A 17,965-nucleotide genomic window follows, 5' to 3' on the forward strand; every position below is an offset into this window, starting at 1 on the left:
TTTCAACAGCTTCAGAGCGGCACTATCGTAAAACACTTTCCCCGTGTTAAAGCCCCCCAGTGCTGCTGCAGTAGTCTGCTTCAGTGGAAAACATAAATAACATGTTGGAGATAAAGCTGCATTTGGAGCGAGTGGGAGAGAACATGCAACGACACACACAACTCTTACGATGGCGACAATGTTTCTGTGTGTTCCCTGAGTGACTGACCACATATGAAATAAATCAAAGAACATTTTATTAAAGCTACATTTTCTTTACCTGGTGACTGAAAAAAGACCTGTGACTGTTAATAATCTAGCTACTCTACTTATTAACTACTAACTGATATGTGAAGTACTTAATTCACTAACCTCACTAAACAATGACCTTTTTTAGACATTTAAGACATAATATGACAATTTGTTCTGATTTGCACCAGGGAAAAAAATGATTACAATCACTTAACTATTCAATAGTCATCTAAAAAAATTAAATGTCATGTTCAGACTTCATCACCTTGCAATCAAAACATCTTTTTCTCTGTTGCTGATCAACTGTTACATGCTTTAATGAATTCCAGTCAGAAGTCATCTTACATCGTGCTGCACTGTTGCTCTGACACTGGACTTCTTCATGTTTGCTAAAATCAAACAGGGGCCACAAACCTGTGATTTGATATAAGACTGCAAGTCATTTCAAGATCAATGAATGGATTATACTCTTGATTAATTGAGTAGCTGTGCGATTAAAATGCCAGAAAATGTTCAAAATGATAATGTTCTTCATTGCCCTGTTTTGTCCACAAAACAAAATGATTCACGTTTAATGATTTCTTGTTATGGAGCAAAGAAACCAGAGAATATTCACATTTAACAAGCTGAGAAATCAGAGAACTTGACACTTCATTTTGTAATTGGGCAATCACTGATTAATTGGCGCAGCCATAATTTGATAACCCTAACAACTAATGTTATTATTATTTAAATAGATCAAGTGGAACTGTCATGCTTATTTCCAGCTCAATATTTTATTCTTGGACTCCTCTAGAGAAGCTTAACATGGTTCACACTTCCAAAAAAAGTCTGCAGCATAGTTTTATTCAAATTATCATTTATCAGCTGTATTTCACAGAAATGTGTGTTCCAACGCACATATGTATATGAAACCTATGCTGCTAGTTATGTTTTTATTTTTATTTTTATTCTCTACCCTTCAGGTAGCTCTCGGTTGGTGACCCCTGATCTAAAGTGTAGCATAGCATATAGCACAGCAGGGTGATATAACAGATAATCTGTACACTACACATTTTCTATACCGGGTTCTATATGTGTTTATAATAGTTGTGCAGAAAATACACAAGTTAACATTGGAACATTATATTTTTGTCACTCACCATTGCTATTTTGTACAGAAAAGGAAGTCAAATCAGAGTAAATATCAATTTCAATTTTCTATATTACACTGCAGTATAAATCTGACAAGAGACTTATGAGGTCTATAAAAACACAACTCTAAAATTTGACTTAGCGTCTACTTTACAAGACTGTGTGGACTGTGTTATGGTCTGGCGCTGCTTCAGCTGGTCGGGTCAAAGTTCAGCACCATTAATGTGCCCAAAAAACGGTCAGCTGACAACCTTAATATAGTGAATGACAAAGTTTTTCGGGCATATTCCAAGACGACTGCCAGGAACCATCAGGCTCAAACTGTGAGAGAACGGTCTACGGAGCATGACTCATCATTTTTGCACCACACTTAAACTCCACTGAGAATCTTTGCTGGAGAAAATTTAACAGTAACATGTTACATTAGACATGGCAATATTGTAATAGGGAGATAATATTATAGTAATACCATGTTATTTCTAATGCTATTTCCCAATAAGGAGATAATATTACAGTAATCCCATGTTATTTCTTCAGTAGTATCTAGGAAACAGCTTAGTAATGATGTTGACTTTATTTGAGAATCAAAATGGATAATTACCACATTTAAAGTTGAAATCTGTTCTCCCGTGTGACCCAAACATATTTTCCATTGTCACTCCCGAGCTATTTGTGAATATTATGGAAATAAGATGGCAGTACCATAATAATACTTCCCTATTTTAAAAGTTATGTCCATACTATTACCATATTGTTGCAATGTAAAGTGCGACTGACTCAACACAGCAGTCCCATCATCAATAAAAGACCCCAATACCACTGTGGTTGAAAATAAATGTAGTGACATTGCATACGCTTGCATAAGCAGTGCACAAGACAAGAACAGAAACAAGGAAACAGTCTCTCTCTCTCTCTCTCTCTCTCTCACCTGTTCCTCTCTGTATAACCAGTGTTGCCTCAGCTCCCACAGGACACTCCTTCAGCATCTCCACCACTCGTCCATGTCCAGCTGCAGCCACCGGCTGCTGGTTCACCTCCAGGATCAGGTCGCCTTCTATCAACCCTGACGCAGCTCCCTGTGAGCCTGGATCCAACACCTGCACCACAATCACAGCACCACATATCCACCGTCAGTCAACCTGACACACTGCAACTGTGTCTTTGAGAGGTGCAAAGTCCAAAGATGTTATTAATAATAATAATAATAATAATAATAATAATAATAATAAGTGTGACAAAATGATGACTTCTTTATGGACAAAGTGTTGTTTGCACAAGGTATAAATATAATACTGATACATACAGAGGTGGAAAGTAATGAATTACATTTACTCGCTACATTGTACATTTACTCAACTACACTGTAATTGAGTAGGTTTTTTGTGTACTACTTTTTAAAGTCATTTGTAAAATGTGTAATTTTACTTTTACTTAAGTATTTTTTAAGTACTGTATTTCACTATGTTTTAAATCACATCCATTACTGAGCAAAAGAAATTGGCCTGCATTAAAAAAACCATAAACCACCATAAACGTTGGCAGTGAACGATGAGGACAGGTGAATGATGTGGACAGGTGAACAATGAGGACAAGTGAACGATTAGGACAGATAAATGATGTGGACAGGTGAACGATGAGGACAGGTGAATGATGAGGACAAGTGAACGATTACATATATATATACATAACATTTAGTTTACACTGTTATGCAAGTCCATGGTACTCTGTCTTTTTCTGACTATTCTGAATGAAGTGTATAATACAGAGGCGTAAAACTGGCGGCCCGCAGGCCACACACTGTACGGCCCTCCCTTGGATTACATGCTGCCCACCACTTTCAACATCATTTCATAATGAAAACATGGCCCATGACCTCCTCTTCCTTTAAACACAGTGTGTGTGGCTGAGGCACAGCTGCCAGCGAGGTGATAGTATATAATATCATACTAAATATGCATGTTTTTATAATAGAAATAATAAGTTATAATTATTTCATTATTAAATGTTTGCATCCCACATTAAATTATATTTATAGTATATATATATAAGCTTGTTTAAGGTATTTAAATTACAGTTGTCATTATTATTTACTGACTTTAAGAATTTATTTTGCATCATTTATATGTTTGTTCCAAGCACTTTTATTTGAAATTCAGTGAAGTATCACCATGAATATCTTTATTGCGATATCATTGTGGAATACTGTGTTACAATTTTAAGATCATATTGCCCACTCGCTAACAGTTGCTCATTGGCCCCCAGGCCATTTCAGTTTGTCAGCCCTGGTGTGTGTTAAGTTTTAAAGATACAGAAGCAATTTTACATACTTTTATCATATCATGTCTCAATTACTGCAGCAGCATTTTTACCTGCTGAAAAAAACTAATCTGTAGACTACAGAGTAAACATCAGCCTGGTTTAACATATCTGCACTGAATCCACTACCTTTAAAAACTGATTTTTTTATTCATTGCTGGTCATAGTGTATTTATTCTTTTTGTATTTCTCTCCTGGGTTATTATTTGTCTTTTAATTTGTTTTTAATTTGTGTAGTGTTCTATAAATATAGATTATCATTATTGCAGTTCAGTGTAAATTAATCAGATGATACAGTATCCAAGCTTCTTCCAACAGTTGTTTTATATGATTTTTTTTAGTGATTTGGTAACTTAAATTTAAAAATAGGACAAATGGGGGATTCCTAAAACTTAAGACCAGCAATGTATGGTGTATGCTGTTTTATCTCCACCTAAAGATGAGCTGACTAATACGACAGAATGATTTGGGGGAAAATATCTAACTGTGATTTTTCCTCACAGAAGTTGTGATTTGCTATTATGATACAATCTTTCTGAGGGAAGTTCAGTATGCACAGGTATTTTGTGTAATACTTTTAAAATGTAAAGGAGCATTAATGAGATACCATCAAACTAACTACTCTATAGTGTTATGCACAGATAACAACTGAGGTATATTATGCTGTCACAATAATTGGTTTAAAACACAGAACAAAAATAGAGCAGTTTTAAAAGCTGTGACTGACGGGATAAATAAATTAATTAAAAAAATGTTCTAATATGAAAATAATAGGGCAATAAATTGTAATTGCAATTGTTTCCGATTGCAATATTGACCTGAAAACAATCTTCTTATATTTACTGTATATGTAAAGATGAACCATGACACCTCACCTGTTTAACACGCTGACCAGTCGGACTGTCGGCAATGGTGAAGCCAAATCCCTCCACCCCTTTCACCATGGTAACAGTCAGCAGCTCCGCCCCTTGTGCTGTTGCCCCAGGAACCCCTGCATTTCCCGTGGAGCCCATGGAAACGTCATCGTGAGGCGTGAGCGCTGAGGCCGACCCGGGCGTGGTTGGCGGCAGGGACGAGCCGTCGAGGTGCGTGTCACCGGGGTGATGCCCTCCAGACTGGGCCAGAGCCTGAGGAGGCAGCTGAGAGCTCAGCGACAGGTACTCCAGGTATGGGTCGTAACTGCCACGGCCGTTCACCACCAGGGGGCGGTGCTCCAGGCCAATCGGTGTCAGAGAGGTACTCGCCGCTCCACTTTGGTCCTCGGGGTCAAAAGGCAAAGGATATCCTCGACAGAGCACGAGGGTCACGCTCTGACCGATGGGTACGGACTGAAACAGTTTGACCACGTCAGCGTGTGTGGTGCCGAGCACGCAGATGTCGTTAATGTAGACGATGACGTCACCTGAGGAGGAGGAAGAAGACAGAAAGAATGAAAGAAAGAAAGAAAGAAAGAAAGAGCACAACAGATTCAGTGATATGACTGTACGATCAGGTTTTCATCAAAATGGATCACCAATTTTAACCAAAATAATACAAAAAAATCTTTCTCAGTTTGAGGTGGCTAGGTTATAAAAATGTTCTTTACTACTATCGGGTACTACTAGTAAAGCAGTGTATAGTCAGTCTTTTTTTCAGAGGTCCTGCTATGTTTTATTCAGGGTTTGCCTTTTGTAAAATGCTATAATATACATTTAAATACTGTTCTGTAACCATTGAAATACCTGAATTCTTTAGTATGAATGAACACATCTTTGGTCCTGCAAATATTTCACAATAAAAGGTCACCGATTTGAATATCTGTTTGAATGAGGGCGCCTCTGTGTGGAGTGTGCATGTTCTCCCTGTGTGTGCAGGGGTTCTCTCCAGGTTCTACAGCTTCCTCCCACAGTCCAAAAAATGCAAAAACTGGACACTCTCAATTGACCATTGGTGTGAAAGTGAGACAGAATGGTTGTTTTTTCTATTTGTTGACCCTGTGATGGACTGGCAACTTGTCCAGGGTGTATCACACATTTAGCCTCATATAGGCTGGGTTTGGCTCCGCCTTGCCCCGCGACCCTCATGTGGAGGATAAAATAGTAGAAAATGTATGGATGGATGGATTCTGGAAACTGCAGAGGGCTTTTACTTTGAAACAGCAAGTGTTGAATTTGTGGCATTATTCAGTGGATTGAGATGTTGCAATATGATAAACTGAGTTTAGAGATGATTTTCTACAAGCAGTTCACACTAAAAGTAGACAAAAAGTTATGATTACATGATTATGTAGTTTACAGCACATGGAATTGGTCTCTGTTTCCTGGATGCCTCGTGCCATAAAAGCTGAAGAAGGTGCACCAGTTAAAATATAAATTCTCCTTTAAAATGTTATTAATGATGTATGAAAATAGGACATTCTGTGGTTCCAGATCCGATGACCTAGGCCATACACCATAGATATACTATACATACTCATTATCTGTCAATCACATGGCAGCAACTCAATGCCTTTAGGCATGTAGTCATGGTCAGGACAACCTGCTGAAGGTGAAATGTTGCATTTCACCTTTATACATATAGTATATATATATATATATATATATATATATATATATATATATGTATAAAAAAAAAGTCTGTGTTTTCATTCAGAGATTTTCTTTTATGTCACAGTAAAAACAGGCTGGTGGACCACAAGACCACATGATCTGGTCTCAGTTGTTCAATTGTTAAGCACACAGTGCCGCAGCAGCAATACAATTTGTCATTTTCTGTTGTCATAAATGTCAACTCTCTGTGGTATCAGAACACGCAGCAGCAGAAGCTGCAGCAGCGGCAGCGGCAGCAGCAGCACGATGAAAACACACAATCCCCGTCAAGTGTCACACAGGAATATACACTGGCAAAAAGGGAAATAAGTCATATATATTTTAATATCTGGTTTAGAGCCCACTGTCCAAGACTGTGGGGTCAGCGTTATGGTCTGGGGTTGCTTCAGTTGGTCAGGTCTTTGTTCAGGAACATTATGCGTTAAGAAAAAAAGGTCAGGTGACCTAAATATACTCAATGACCAGCTTTATTTTCCAAGATGACAATGCAATTCATTTTTTAACTGAAACTATAAATCAGGTTCAGACTGTGGAAGAATGTCAGCTGGGATTGGCTCCAGCTCCAGCCTGTGACCCTCATGTGGAGGATAAAACTGGTAGAAATTGGATGGATGTATGGACGGTTCAGGGAGCATGAGTCGCCATTTCCTTGGATGGTTTGACCAAATACAATCGAAGGTGAATGTCACTACTGACTGAAATGGTGTTTAAGCTTAACAGAACAAAGCCACCGCAAACCTGTGCTGTCAAAGTTAAAAAAAAAGACTTCAACAAAATACATGTTTGACCAGTGTAATGTCAGGCATTTGCAAGTGGGGAGGGTGTCGTTACGCACTCACAAACAGGGGACTTCACGTTGAACAGGGAACATTTTTTAAGTCCCCAGTTAGTCATGCTTTAAATCAAGCTAAAATCATGTCTAAGACACTCTGGTGAATTTTTTTTTAATATTAAGCAAAGTGGGGAGTGTTAAAGTGGGTCCAGTGTGTGTCCCAGACCTGACAAACCACAGGACTTCATCAGTCATTACAGGTGATTAATGGCTGATTAATATCATGAAATACCATTTTCTCTGTAAAACTTCCTTTTATATGAACACTATCAGTTCAAGTGTAGTTTATCCTGAGGCACAGTGCTCCATGGTCATATTTGTATCTGAAAGGTAAATAGAGTGTACATGGTCTTTCCTCCCTACCACATGCAATACACTGTACATTTACACAAGTGCAATATACCTATATAGCGTCCCATGTTCAATCTTTGTTTATAATGTAAATATCAAGCCCATACTGTGTATATTCTGTCTATAATGTAAATTACACATTCTATTTTAACTTTTTTTATAGTCTTAGTGTTAATATCTTTGTATATTGTACTTTTTTTGGTAATGCATGTTTATTATTTATTATCTTTATCTTTACTGTCTTTGCTGCTGTAACGATGTAAATGTCCCCACTGCGGGACTAATAAAGGACTATCTTATCTTATGTATGTTTTCTTTTAAAAAAAGCGCCGTATTTTTATTCTGATGGCATTTTTATATTTTTGTCTTTAATAATACACAATTTTGTTTCATGACAGTTCTACACTTGCCTTGGCAATTTAAACGTATGTTTCCCATGGCAATAAAACTCTTTTGAATTGAATGATTTGAGAGAGAGGGGGGGGGGGGGGGGGTCAGTGTCTCTGTGAACATGACAACCATCTGTGGTTCTCTGTCTCTCACACAGACCCTCTGATCATGGACATCGTTCATATTTTTAATGGCTGCACTTTCACATTTGCAAATAAAAACTGCTCTGAATCTTGCTGCATTTTTCTGATGCGATGTTATGATACCGTGTGAAAGAAAAGTTTGATACGTCGGGTCACACCAGAACTGATGCAGTCTAATGTCACCGCATTTCACCTGCACACAAACACCAACGAGGCGACACTGACTTCACTAACGCGACACTGGACACTCTGTGTCAGCTCCGCTGTCGTTTGAATATGCGCAAAGTTACAGCCCCACGACAAATGCAGCTGCCTCAAATCCTCTATTTCACAGCTGTGGAGACAAACACAGAGACACACGCACACACACTCCTCTGAGCATGTGCACACACACAAATGCTGCTTATGCCACATGCACAATCCTACACAATCCCTAAGAGCAATGCCACATGGCTCTACAGGCCAGCTAATCTGAGCCAGAGAGTGTCCGCATGTGACAGTGTGATTGTGTGCATGAGTGAGTGAGTGAGTGAGTGAGTGTGTGTGTGTGTGTGTGTGTGTGTGAGCAGCTCTGGCAATGTCACAGAGCAGAGAGGAGCAAGATGAAGAGACAGAAATGAAAACACAGAGACAGAATAGAGAGAGAGAAAAAAAACTAGAGAGGTAGAAAGAGACAGGAAAAGAAAATATGCTGAGGCTGAAAGCAGAGGGGAAGTGTCAGATGGTGTGGAGCGATAACAACAACATTATAAAGGGTATGACAGATAGACAAAGAGAAATGGTTATAGATAAAGAAAAAAGAAAGAGATTCATTCAAGATACAAAAAAACTAAACAAACAAAGTGGGAGACAAAAGAAGAGACACAGAAGAAGAGTGTAGCCAGTAGAGCTCACATCAAACCTCACACAGTAAATCAATCGCTGAACCTCGACTTTTTGAGATTAGACCAAGAATTACAGGTTTCTGTAAAATCACTCACTGTCGACCACTTTATCCTCCGCATGAGGGTCGCGGGGGAGCGGGAGTAAATCCCAGCTGACATAATGTGAACGATCCTGGACAGGTCAAACAACCATTCACACGTGGGAATTTAGTGTCCAGTGTTTGCAGCAAGAAGACCCAGGTTCGAGATTGCATGTTTGCCCCCTTGTGTGTGCGTGGGTTTTCTGCGGGTTCTCCGGCTTCCTCCCACAGTCCAAAAACATGCAATATAGGGGATTAGGTAAATTTGACACTCTAATTTGACCGTGAGTGTGAGAGTGAATGGTTGTTTGTCTCCATGTGTGTCTCTGTGATGGACTGGTGTGGGAGATGTTCCCAGACATCGGGAAAACAAACTCCACACAGAAAGGTCCCAGGCCAGGAATTGAACATAGCGCCTTCTTGCTGTGGGTTAGGGTTAGGTGGTGCCACCATGCAACCTACGATTCAAACTGGTGACCCGAGGCAAGGGTGCACGCCACTACACCTCTGTAAAACTAAAGAGTTGAAAATCAACCTGTGGATAAAACATCCCAATTTGTATCTACTAATTCTAATAATAATAAAAATTAAGATCATCATCATCATCATCATCATCATCAATGCTGTTGTCGTTGTCACCTTCATTAGAAACTTTATGACACAGAACCTTTTAAAACCACAGCTACATCGCGCTTTACAGGGCACAAATAAAAGGCCGAGCAGAAGCAATTAAAAGCAGGGATGGGAATCAGACAACATAAAAGAAAACATCATAAAACAATAAATGCAGTATAATAAGAAACAAAGTCCAGATAAAAACATCACACCACAAGAGCATTAAAAAGTTCTGAAGTCCACACAGCGATTCCTGTAAAAGCACACTTGTAAAAATGTGTCTTCAGAATAGATTTAATAGAGAATAAGTGAGTCTTTCATTCCAGCAGATGTACACTGAATAAACAGGGAGAGGTGTGATGTTTTAAACATGCTGGTTGCTGCAGGGATAAACTGCAGCGGGGTCTCTAACCGCCACATGCGCCGGGTTATGGAGCAAAACACAGAGGCGAGCATGGGGCAGCTTCATGGCACTGGTGTACCTGAGTATGACTGATTTTCAATAATGATGAGACCAGCGGTGCCGGGCTAATCCCGCCGCACCTGTAGAGTCACTGTAAAAGTAGAAATGATTCCCCTAATGAAGTAGCTGGAGTTGGTGTGTTGTTGAAGGTGCACCGAGAGAGGACACACAATGTGCTGAGAGGAAACTGGAGTCCTCGTCTGGGACACACAGTGCCACAGGCACAAATATAGGTCGCCCCAAATCTGCCACCAAGGGCTGAAAACGTCCCCTGACAAGATGGATTGATATTTCTGGGGATTCTGAAACCTCCGCCGCTAAGATTTTAATTTCTAAGATGTGCTTTGACCTTTGTTTGGCCAACACAGCAAGTGCATTAACATTATTAATGCCATTAATTTTGGATATGTCTCAGGGAATTTGAACACTTGTGTTTGTTGATTCAGTGTGTAAGAATTAGTGACATCTACTGGTGAGACAGCAGACTGCAACAAGCAGAGGACGCTCACCCTTCTATTGTGCAAGAAACTGCAGTGGCCTTCAGAAAAGACAAGTATCTCCACTCTATCACTCTCAGATGTTTCTTTCCTCTTCCTTGTTTGATTATGTGTTGGGTATTTGAATAGATGAATGAATGAGTGAATCAGTGAATGAATGAATGAAGGCTCTATTTCAAAACATTTAAACAAAAGACAATCAAAATTGTAAAAAATGGAATAGGAAGAAGCAGACAGTAAGTTTATTTAATCCTTCCCCTTCTCTAACTAATCTTCCTATTTACTGGAGTTGCAATTAACGATTATTCATAATAGATTTATGTGTCGTTAGTTGTTTGTTCCATAAAATGTTATAACATTTTGAAAATGTTGATCCGTGTTTCCCAAACCTGGAAATCATGATGTTCCCGAGCATTTTTTGTACACAAACCAAAATTAATTAGTTTTAAAGATGCCGTTGTTAATTGTATCAAAGAAACCAAAAAATATTCCCGTTTAAGAAGCTGAACAATCAGAGAACTTGTTTTAATTACTAAATAACACAAAAACCAATTAATTGATTATGAAAATAGTTTAAAAACATAATTATGTCCATTCTACTATAGAAACATGGCACTGCAAGATGGCAACAAGGCTGTTGTCTCAAGTATGTATAAAAGGCTTATTGTAAGGCAATGAAACTAAAAACAAAGTTTTATTTTAAAGTAATTATACAAACATACTTAGGGGTAGTATATGAAATGTCTATCATTAAGCTCCTAAACGTTCCACACTGGACCAATAAAGACAAAATATGATCAACAACAATGGACCACAAGGTGGAAAAAGAGCCCTAAAATTCACATTTTTATGAATTGATGGTATATTTGTTTCCACAGAGCAGGTTTGTTTTGTTTGTCCATCTCTATTGGTCCCTCCCTGGTGAAGGTTTAAGCGATGAGAAGCCTGACCTGTGTTTAATATGGATGAATACATCTGTTTCTGTTGGTTGACAAAACCTTAACTGGACCTCAAGACAACAAAATATGGCCCAACACAAACACTGCAGAATTACAACCACAGAGCAGAGCGTGTGTGTGTGTAGGTTTAAGTCATTACCTGTGTCCATCTTTGCGTCCTGAGCGGCGGGTCCGTCTGGTATTACGCTCTTCACTTGCAGGAACTCGTCAGGTTCGTCACCTCCTATGATCGTGAAGCCAAAGCCCATGTTGCTTTTCTGCAGGCCTGTGGACAGGAAGGTGCCCTTCAGCTGGGTCGGGTCCCTCGTAAATAATGGCTTCTCTGTAGGGAGAGAGATGTATCATCAACATCAAGAAAACCTAAAGCTTTGTATACGTGTGCTGCGTCCTTCATGTGAAATTGGGCTCAGCCAAACAATACTATCAGACCTGACTGAGGGGGGGTGTTTGTGTGTACACAGCAGCAGCGCAGGGGCGGGTGGGGGCAAGAAGCATTTATCCTGTCAAATTGATTTCACTTCTTTGTGTCTTCTGTCATACTCCATCCTGTGTGCAGTCGTCTCACTCGACTAGCACAGAGTCACAGTTGCCTCCGTCTGTCCTCACATAAAACAAATCGCTTCCTCTGTGCAGCGCAGTGATGTCGCCAGGCAACACGAGATCTAACCACTGCTTGGAGAGTTGTGTGGAGCTGACAGACTTAATCAGCACTGTGTGAACTCATTTGACTTTAGTTTGAATACAACAGGCCCCTGTTTGTGTCTAAAGGTTAAGCAAGTGCAGTTTCATACTTTAATTTGTTTTCCTATGTCAAAAAATAAGTGGCGAATGAATTCCTGGACATGTAAACACCAATAAGCAAACGTTACCCTTTATTACAGTGAAGCCGACTCATTAGACATATCCACTTTTCACTCAGTTGATGCAGTGCATGGTCTAGCACGTCCTGATATGCCTGGAAAGGCCTGAGGGTGAGTGTGCTCTCTGTCTCCTTCACTGCCAGTGATCTCCATTCATGTGACATTGTGAGCATCTGCCCCATCAAATACTCATTAAACCTCCAACTCTGTGACACGTCTTAGGGAGAATAATGAAAAATGCCTTTCAGGGGGTCCTGTGCCCCTCCCTTTCTGCTGTCCTGGCGTTTTCACATTTTGTGCAACTGAGTGAGTTTGTCCATATGCTCTGTTCAGAGACCATGATCCATGATGTGTGTACCTCTGTATATGGTGGGCAATGGTAGAGCAGACAGACCCTGACTCTGAATCTGCTGCTGCTGCTCCAGGCGTCTCTTGGCCTCGATGACTGGGTTCTCAAACTGAGTCCTTCGGTTGATGTGACTAAAAGATACAATGTGAGATTACAAATAACATTAAAGGGGCTTGAATTCATTCATTTTAATCACACACACACACATAGATATATATATACAGTATATACTATGTATGTATATATATATATACATCTCTTATATCACACATATACCAGAAAAAAGTATGATGTACATATTTTCAATTCATTATTATTAATAAAATATTCCATTATTTGACTGTGATTTAATCTAATTTGACTGCACCACAGTCATATTATTTGGAGTTAGCTCCCTCTAAATGTTCCCCTCAGGTTATGCTGTTTTTTTTCCTCTCAAAGGAAACAGCTTTTACTGTTGTGTAATTAAGTGATACAGTAACTTTGAGCCTTTAATTAGAACAAAACAAAACAAAACAAAACAAAAAAGCCAATACAAAGTTCAAGATTTCAAAATCTAACAAAAGTGTTTTCAACAGAGAACAGAAATAACAGGTTTGTTGCTTCTCTTTGTTTGGAAATGTCCCCTTCATACACCGTTACAGTGATACTATAAATCAAATGACTCACCCTGAGAGGAACGAGGGGAGTTATTCTTCATAATATCACTGAAAATCAAGTCACCAATTTGCACCAAGTACATAAAACAATTAGCAAACATAAAGAATAATATGCGTTTCTAATTTGGAGTAATTTGAAGCCACAGCCAGAGTAAACAAGTTACTTTTCACCTCTAATTAAACCTCATTTTGATTGGACTGGAAACCAAATGTGATGTTTAAAAAGTGAGCAGCGCCTTCAAAGCAACACATGAAATCATTCTTATTATCTAATGAGATTCCATCAGCACTGCTCTCAGGTCAGTTATTGCAGTCGAGCATGTCACCGTCAAAGATAATTCAAACGAGCAGAAAATGAGAATTTACCCATGAATAATTCATTCCAAGATGTTGCAAAGCACGGATATACATTTCCACTTTCACTACTGAGTTCACCAAGTCACCGGCGACACTTACTCTACGTAGTAGCTGCCGTAGATGGGGTCGTCTATCTTCTCCCAGCCATAGGGCAGCTCTGAGAGGAAAAACAAGAGGAGGCAAATGAAGTCACTTTGTACTGAGAGCAGAAGAGGGAATGTTGACATTAAATTGAACCACTGAGGGGAAAAACCACACGGATCTCAGGGCTCACAGCGAGATGCTCGCAAAGTGCTCCTTTAATGACGAGGCAGCACTTGAATCTGCAGCAGTGGCTGCAGGATCACAGGCACATTGACGATGATAAGAACATTTAAATTGTCTCACACATCACACCCTGCCCTCTCTTTCTTTCATCCCCAGCTTGTGTCGCATGCACACAACCTCTCACTCAGTCACTCAGTCATCATCTGCTGCTTTATCCTCCATATGAGGGTGAGTGACAGGCTGATGGAGCCGATCCCCCACAGGGGGTGAAGCAGGGTATGCCCTGGACAGGCCACCAGTCCACTGCAGGACAAACAACCATCTACTCTCACATTCTCCTATGGTCAATTTAGAGCAGAGGTCTTAAACTTGCGGCCCACGGGTCACATGCAGCCCCCCCCCAATCAATTTCATGTGGCTTACCACTTAGTATAAAGCTATAATTCTGTATCAATTTTGCATCAGTAATACATTTATATTGTGAACAATCTATCATTTCATGTCAAAACAAGGTGTTTTATTTTGAAATTCTATTGACCCTTAGAACACGAGCTTTTTTCCATTGCTATGTTTAAACATACAGAGGTTATAAGAAAGTGCAATACAGAGTGTCTTATATCCTTTAAAATCCGAGTTCACTTGGCTCGTTTTTATGACCACAAAGAAAAGAAAAACGGTCTAATTTTGTGACACACAATGCACAATTATTGCTATTTTTTATCGCTACAAAAAATGCGATATAAAATGAATCTTAACTTTGACTCATCAACACATAAGGGGATGAAAAAAAGAGCATTTTTTAAAGCCGGAATATGTGACCTATCAACACACACCCCCAGGATGTCCATATAAGGAATTGTACTATTCTATTCTACTATTCCCATGGGTGCACCTGCGGCACAGATGCGTGCCATGTGAGCACTAAGAGTTAGAACAATTTCAGAAGTGTGAATCAGAAATAAGTTTATATTGTGAACTATTATCATTTCATGTCAAAACCAAGTGTTTTATTTTGAAATTCTATTAAATATCATTGTAAATATTATTATTTTGATTTATTTTTCTCAAAAAAGTTTTCCCTTTTTCCCTTTGACCGGTCTCTTACTGACCAGACTAGACAGAGGCCCCCAGGTTATTTGAGATTGAGATCCCTGATGTAGAGTGTCCAGTTAATCTGATCGAGCCATACTGTGGCGCACATGGCTCATAGCAAAAAGGTTGCTGTTTTGCCTGGTCCTGGTCCTGGTCCTGGTCTGGGCATTATTTTCTTGCACGTTCTGCTGGTTCTCTGGTTTCCGGGAGAACCAGGCATGCAGAAATGAACTGGACACTCTAAATTGCCTGTAGGTGTGAGTGTGAGTGTGAGAATGAATGATTGTCCATCTCTATATGTTTGCCCTGCACCACAGCCCTCATGTGGAGGATAAAGCGGTAGAAGATGGATGAATGGAATTAACCTAATCACCAAACTACTTGTGTTTGGAGACGAGAACATGCAAACTCCACACAGAAAGGCCCTTTGTCTTGCTGTAAGGCGACAATGCTGCTCCCTGCACACAATCTTGTAGGTCACAATACTTTCTGTTTCTGTCAATTTTTTCACCCACCTACTATTTTTTCCTGGATAGCTTCCATGACAACTGTCTCTGTCTCCTCATTTCATCCATTCCTGATTTATCTCTTCTCTCTCTTGTCATTAAAGAGCTGCAGGATCAAGGCACTGAAAACATTTACCATAATCTTTACCCAACTCTTCCATTCCATTTATTTCAGTTTGTCACTGACACACCCAAACCCTTAATGATCTCTCTCTCTATCTCTCTCTATTAGTTTTCATTTTAATCACTCAGCCTTCACTAAAGCATAATCAACACAAGAAGGCCGATGACACATTATAAAGCCAAGGTAAACAAAACTGCACACCCACCGACGCCAAGCCGCTCCCCTCCCACTCACACGCACAGAATCATCACAGAAACAACATTCCTGATTAGCATTCTTCAGCGAACATTACAGTGAGCTTGATATTAACATTTCTTCACGTCATGTCTAATAAGAGGAAGCGTCTGATTCATGAAATCCACCACTATGTCTGCGAGTGGGCCTTTTCCACAGGGAAATAAAACAAGCAGGAGCAGAAGAGTTGTGTTTTACAGATTGAAAATGATGACACCAACAGTGAGTCATCAGGGAGCAAGGAGCCAGATTATTACAAACACACACACACACACACACACACATTATGCTGACAACCCTGTTTAAAGATAAACAAAAAAGCACAACAGTGGGAATAAAGTGCGTGTGTAAGGTTAATGGTAAATGGTCTGTATTTATAAAGTGCTTTTCTAGTCTGGATGACCACTGGAAGCTGCTTTACGCCACATTCACACTTTCATACAGCACACACTCTATGTGCAGCACATTTTCCATCACACATCCTTCATAACCATTCACACGCAACGTGGGGTTAAGTGTCTTACTCGAGGACACATTGGGAATCAAACCCACAACCTTCCAATTGAAAGACTGATTCATAGTCTGTTGTTCTGTTATTGTTTAATGAGATTCTTTTTAAATTCATTTTAGTTTATGTCATTTTAATGATCTTGGTTTGACCATGTTTTATGTATACATTATTAAAGCCTTTCAATATAACTATAAAAAACTGCAATTTTATAATATATTTGTAATATCTCATGTACAATCCTGATTTCCTGTAAATATTAACCTCATATTGTATATATGCTGGTTACTGAGTGTATGTTCTATTTTTTATAATCTTCCTACATTCTACATTCATAGATGTGTAAATGCATTTTTATTAGATATAACTTTTAGCTCACTGTACAGTAATAAACAATTATTTACACCATTGTCAAATGAGTTCCCATCAGACTGAATAAGACTGTGAGATCCACATGACTCGCTCTTTAGGTTATGGAATGAACCCCGGTTCTCTGAAACATGAGTCAGGTAGAGAGACACCGTAAACACTGTAAAAAGACTTACTGGAGCTATTTTTAGAAGAACAGGAATATTTTTGTATAAATATTGTACATAGTGAAAATATTTTGACACAGAAGAACGTACTGTGGACTGTGTGTTTATCTGATGTCAAATTCCAATTTATGAATGTTCAGCAGTGCGTGTTTACATGATGTGCACTGATTAACTTTCATTCCAGTACAGCTGTGAGGATTTTACAGTCATTTCTAGAGAAGTTAAGCTTCACCCAAATATGCACATTTTCCCAGGCCTCCATGAGGACTACTGGTCCTGACAGTAGTCCTCAGTTCTGTACAAGTGACAGAAAAAGAGGTAACAAATGCACATGTACACACACAAACTAATCCCATGCTCCATTATTTTTACAATGACATGGTCTGTACCAATCTACTGTGGCATCATCATCATGCTGTAATGTAATTATGAACAGATTTGTTCTTGATATCAACAATCCATGTAGGAATGTGTGTGTGTCTGTGTGTGTGTGTGGGTGGGTGTGTGTGTGCGCGCATGTGCGTGACCTGGCTACTGAGCTTGCTGATTGTGCAGCCCAAGGTGAAAAAGTAGGATGCTGCAATTATTTGTTTCTCCGCTGTAGCGTTTGCAGAAACTGCCATTACCTCGAACAACCTCTGTCGTCTCCGGGGAGGTGAAGTTCGATGGATTCACGCTCTAAACCGCCTTAAAATTCCTCCAACTCCGTACATGATCCACCTTAAATGTCGAACAAACTCGCTTGCCCTCCCCCTAAAGTGAAAGGGAGACAGTTTCCATGGAAACCACAAGTGGTCTTTTTTTGCCTGAGCTGAGGGCCCTGTCTTGTCTTTTTTTCCTGCCATTAAAATAAATAGAAAGAGAGAGAGAGAGAGTATGTGTGTGTTTTGTGCATTCATATGAGGCTATATGTGTGTGTGTGTGCGTTGGATGGCTGAACTGTATTTATATGAGTGAAAGCATCATCCTCTTTGTCTCAGCACACGTCTG

General features: G+C 39.5%; 1 protein-coding gene across 7 annotated transcripts in view; it reads right to left on the reverse strand.

Moving 5' to 3' along the window:
• The window catches only part of LOC131469666 (membrane-associated guanylate kinase, WW and PDZ domain-containing protein 2-like), a 115,268-nt gene that overhangs the window by 22,478 nt on the left and 74,825 nt on the right, over positions 1-17,965 (reverse strand). For all 7 annotated transcript variants that reach the window (XM_058644901.1, XM_058644900.1, XM_058644899.1 and 4 more), the window contains exons 7-11: positions 13,808-13,865; positions 12,702-12,823; positions 11,623-11,805; positions 4,557-5,083; positions 2,294-2,462 (exon numbers count right to left, since the gene is read on the reverse strand). In XM_058644901.1, the coding sequence (XP_058500884.1) occupies positions 2,294-2,462; positions 4,557-5,083; positions 11,623-11,805; positions 12,702-12,823; positions 13,808-13,865 (1,059 nt within the window). The remainder of the gene's footprint in view (positions 1-2,293; positions 2,463-4,556; positions 5,084-11,622; positions 11,806-12,701; positions 12,824-13,807; positions 13,866-17,965) is intronic.

The sequence above is a fragment of the Solea solea genome, chromosome 12, assembly GCF_958295425.1.
Source record: "Solea solea chromosome 12, fSolSol10.1, whole genome shotgun sequence".
NCBI classification, from domain to species: domain Eukaryota; kingdom Metazoa; phylum Chordata; class Actinopteri; order Pleuronectiformes; family Soleidae; genus Solea; species Solea solea.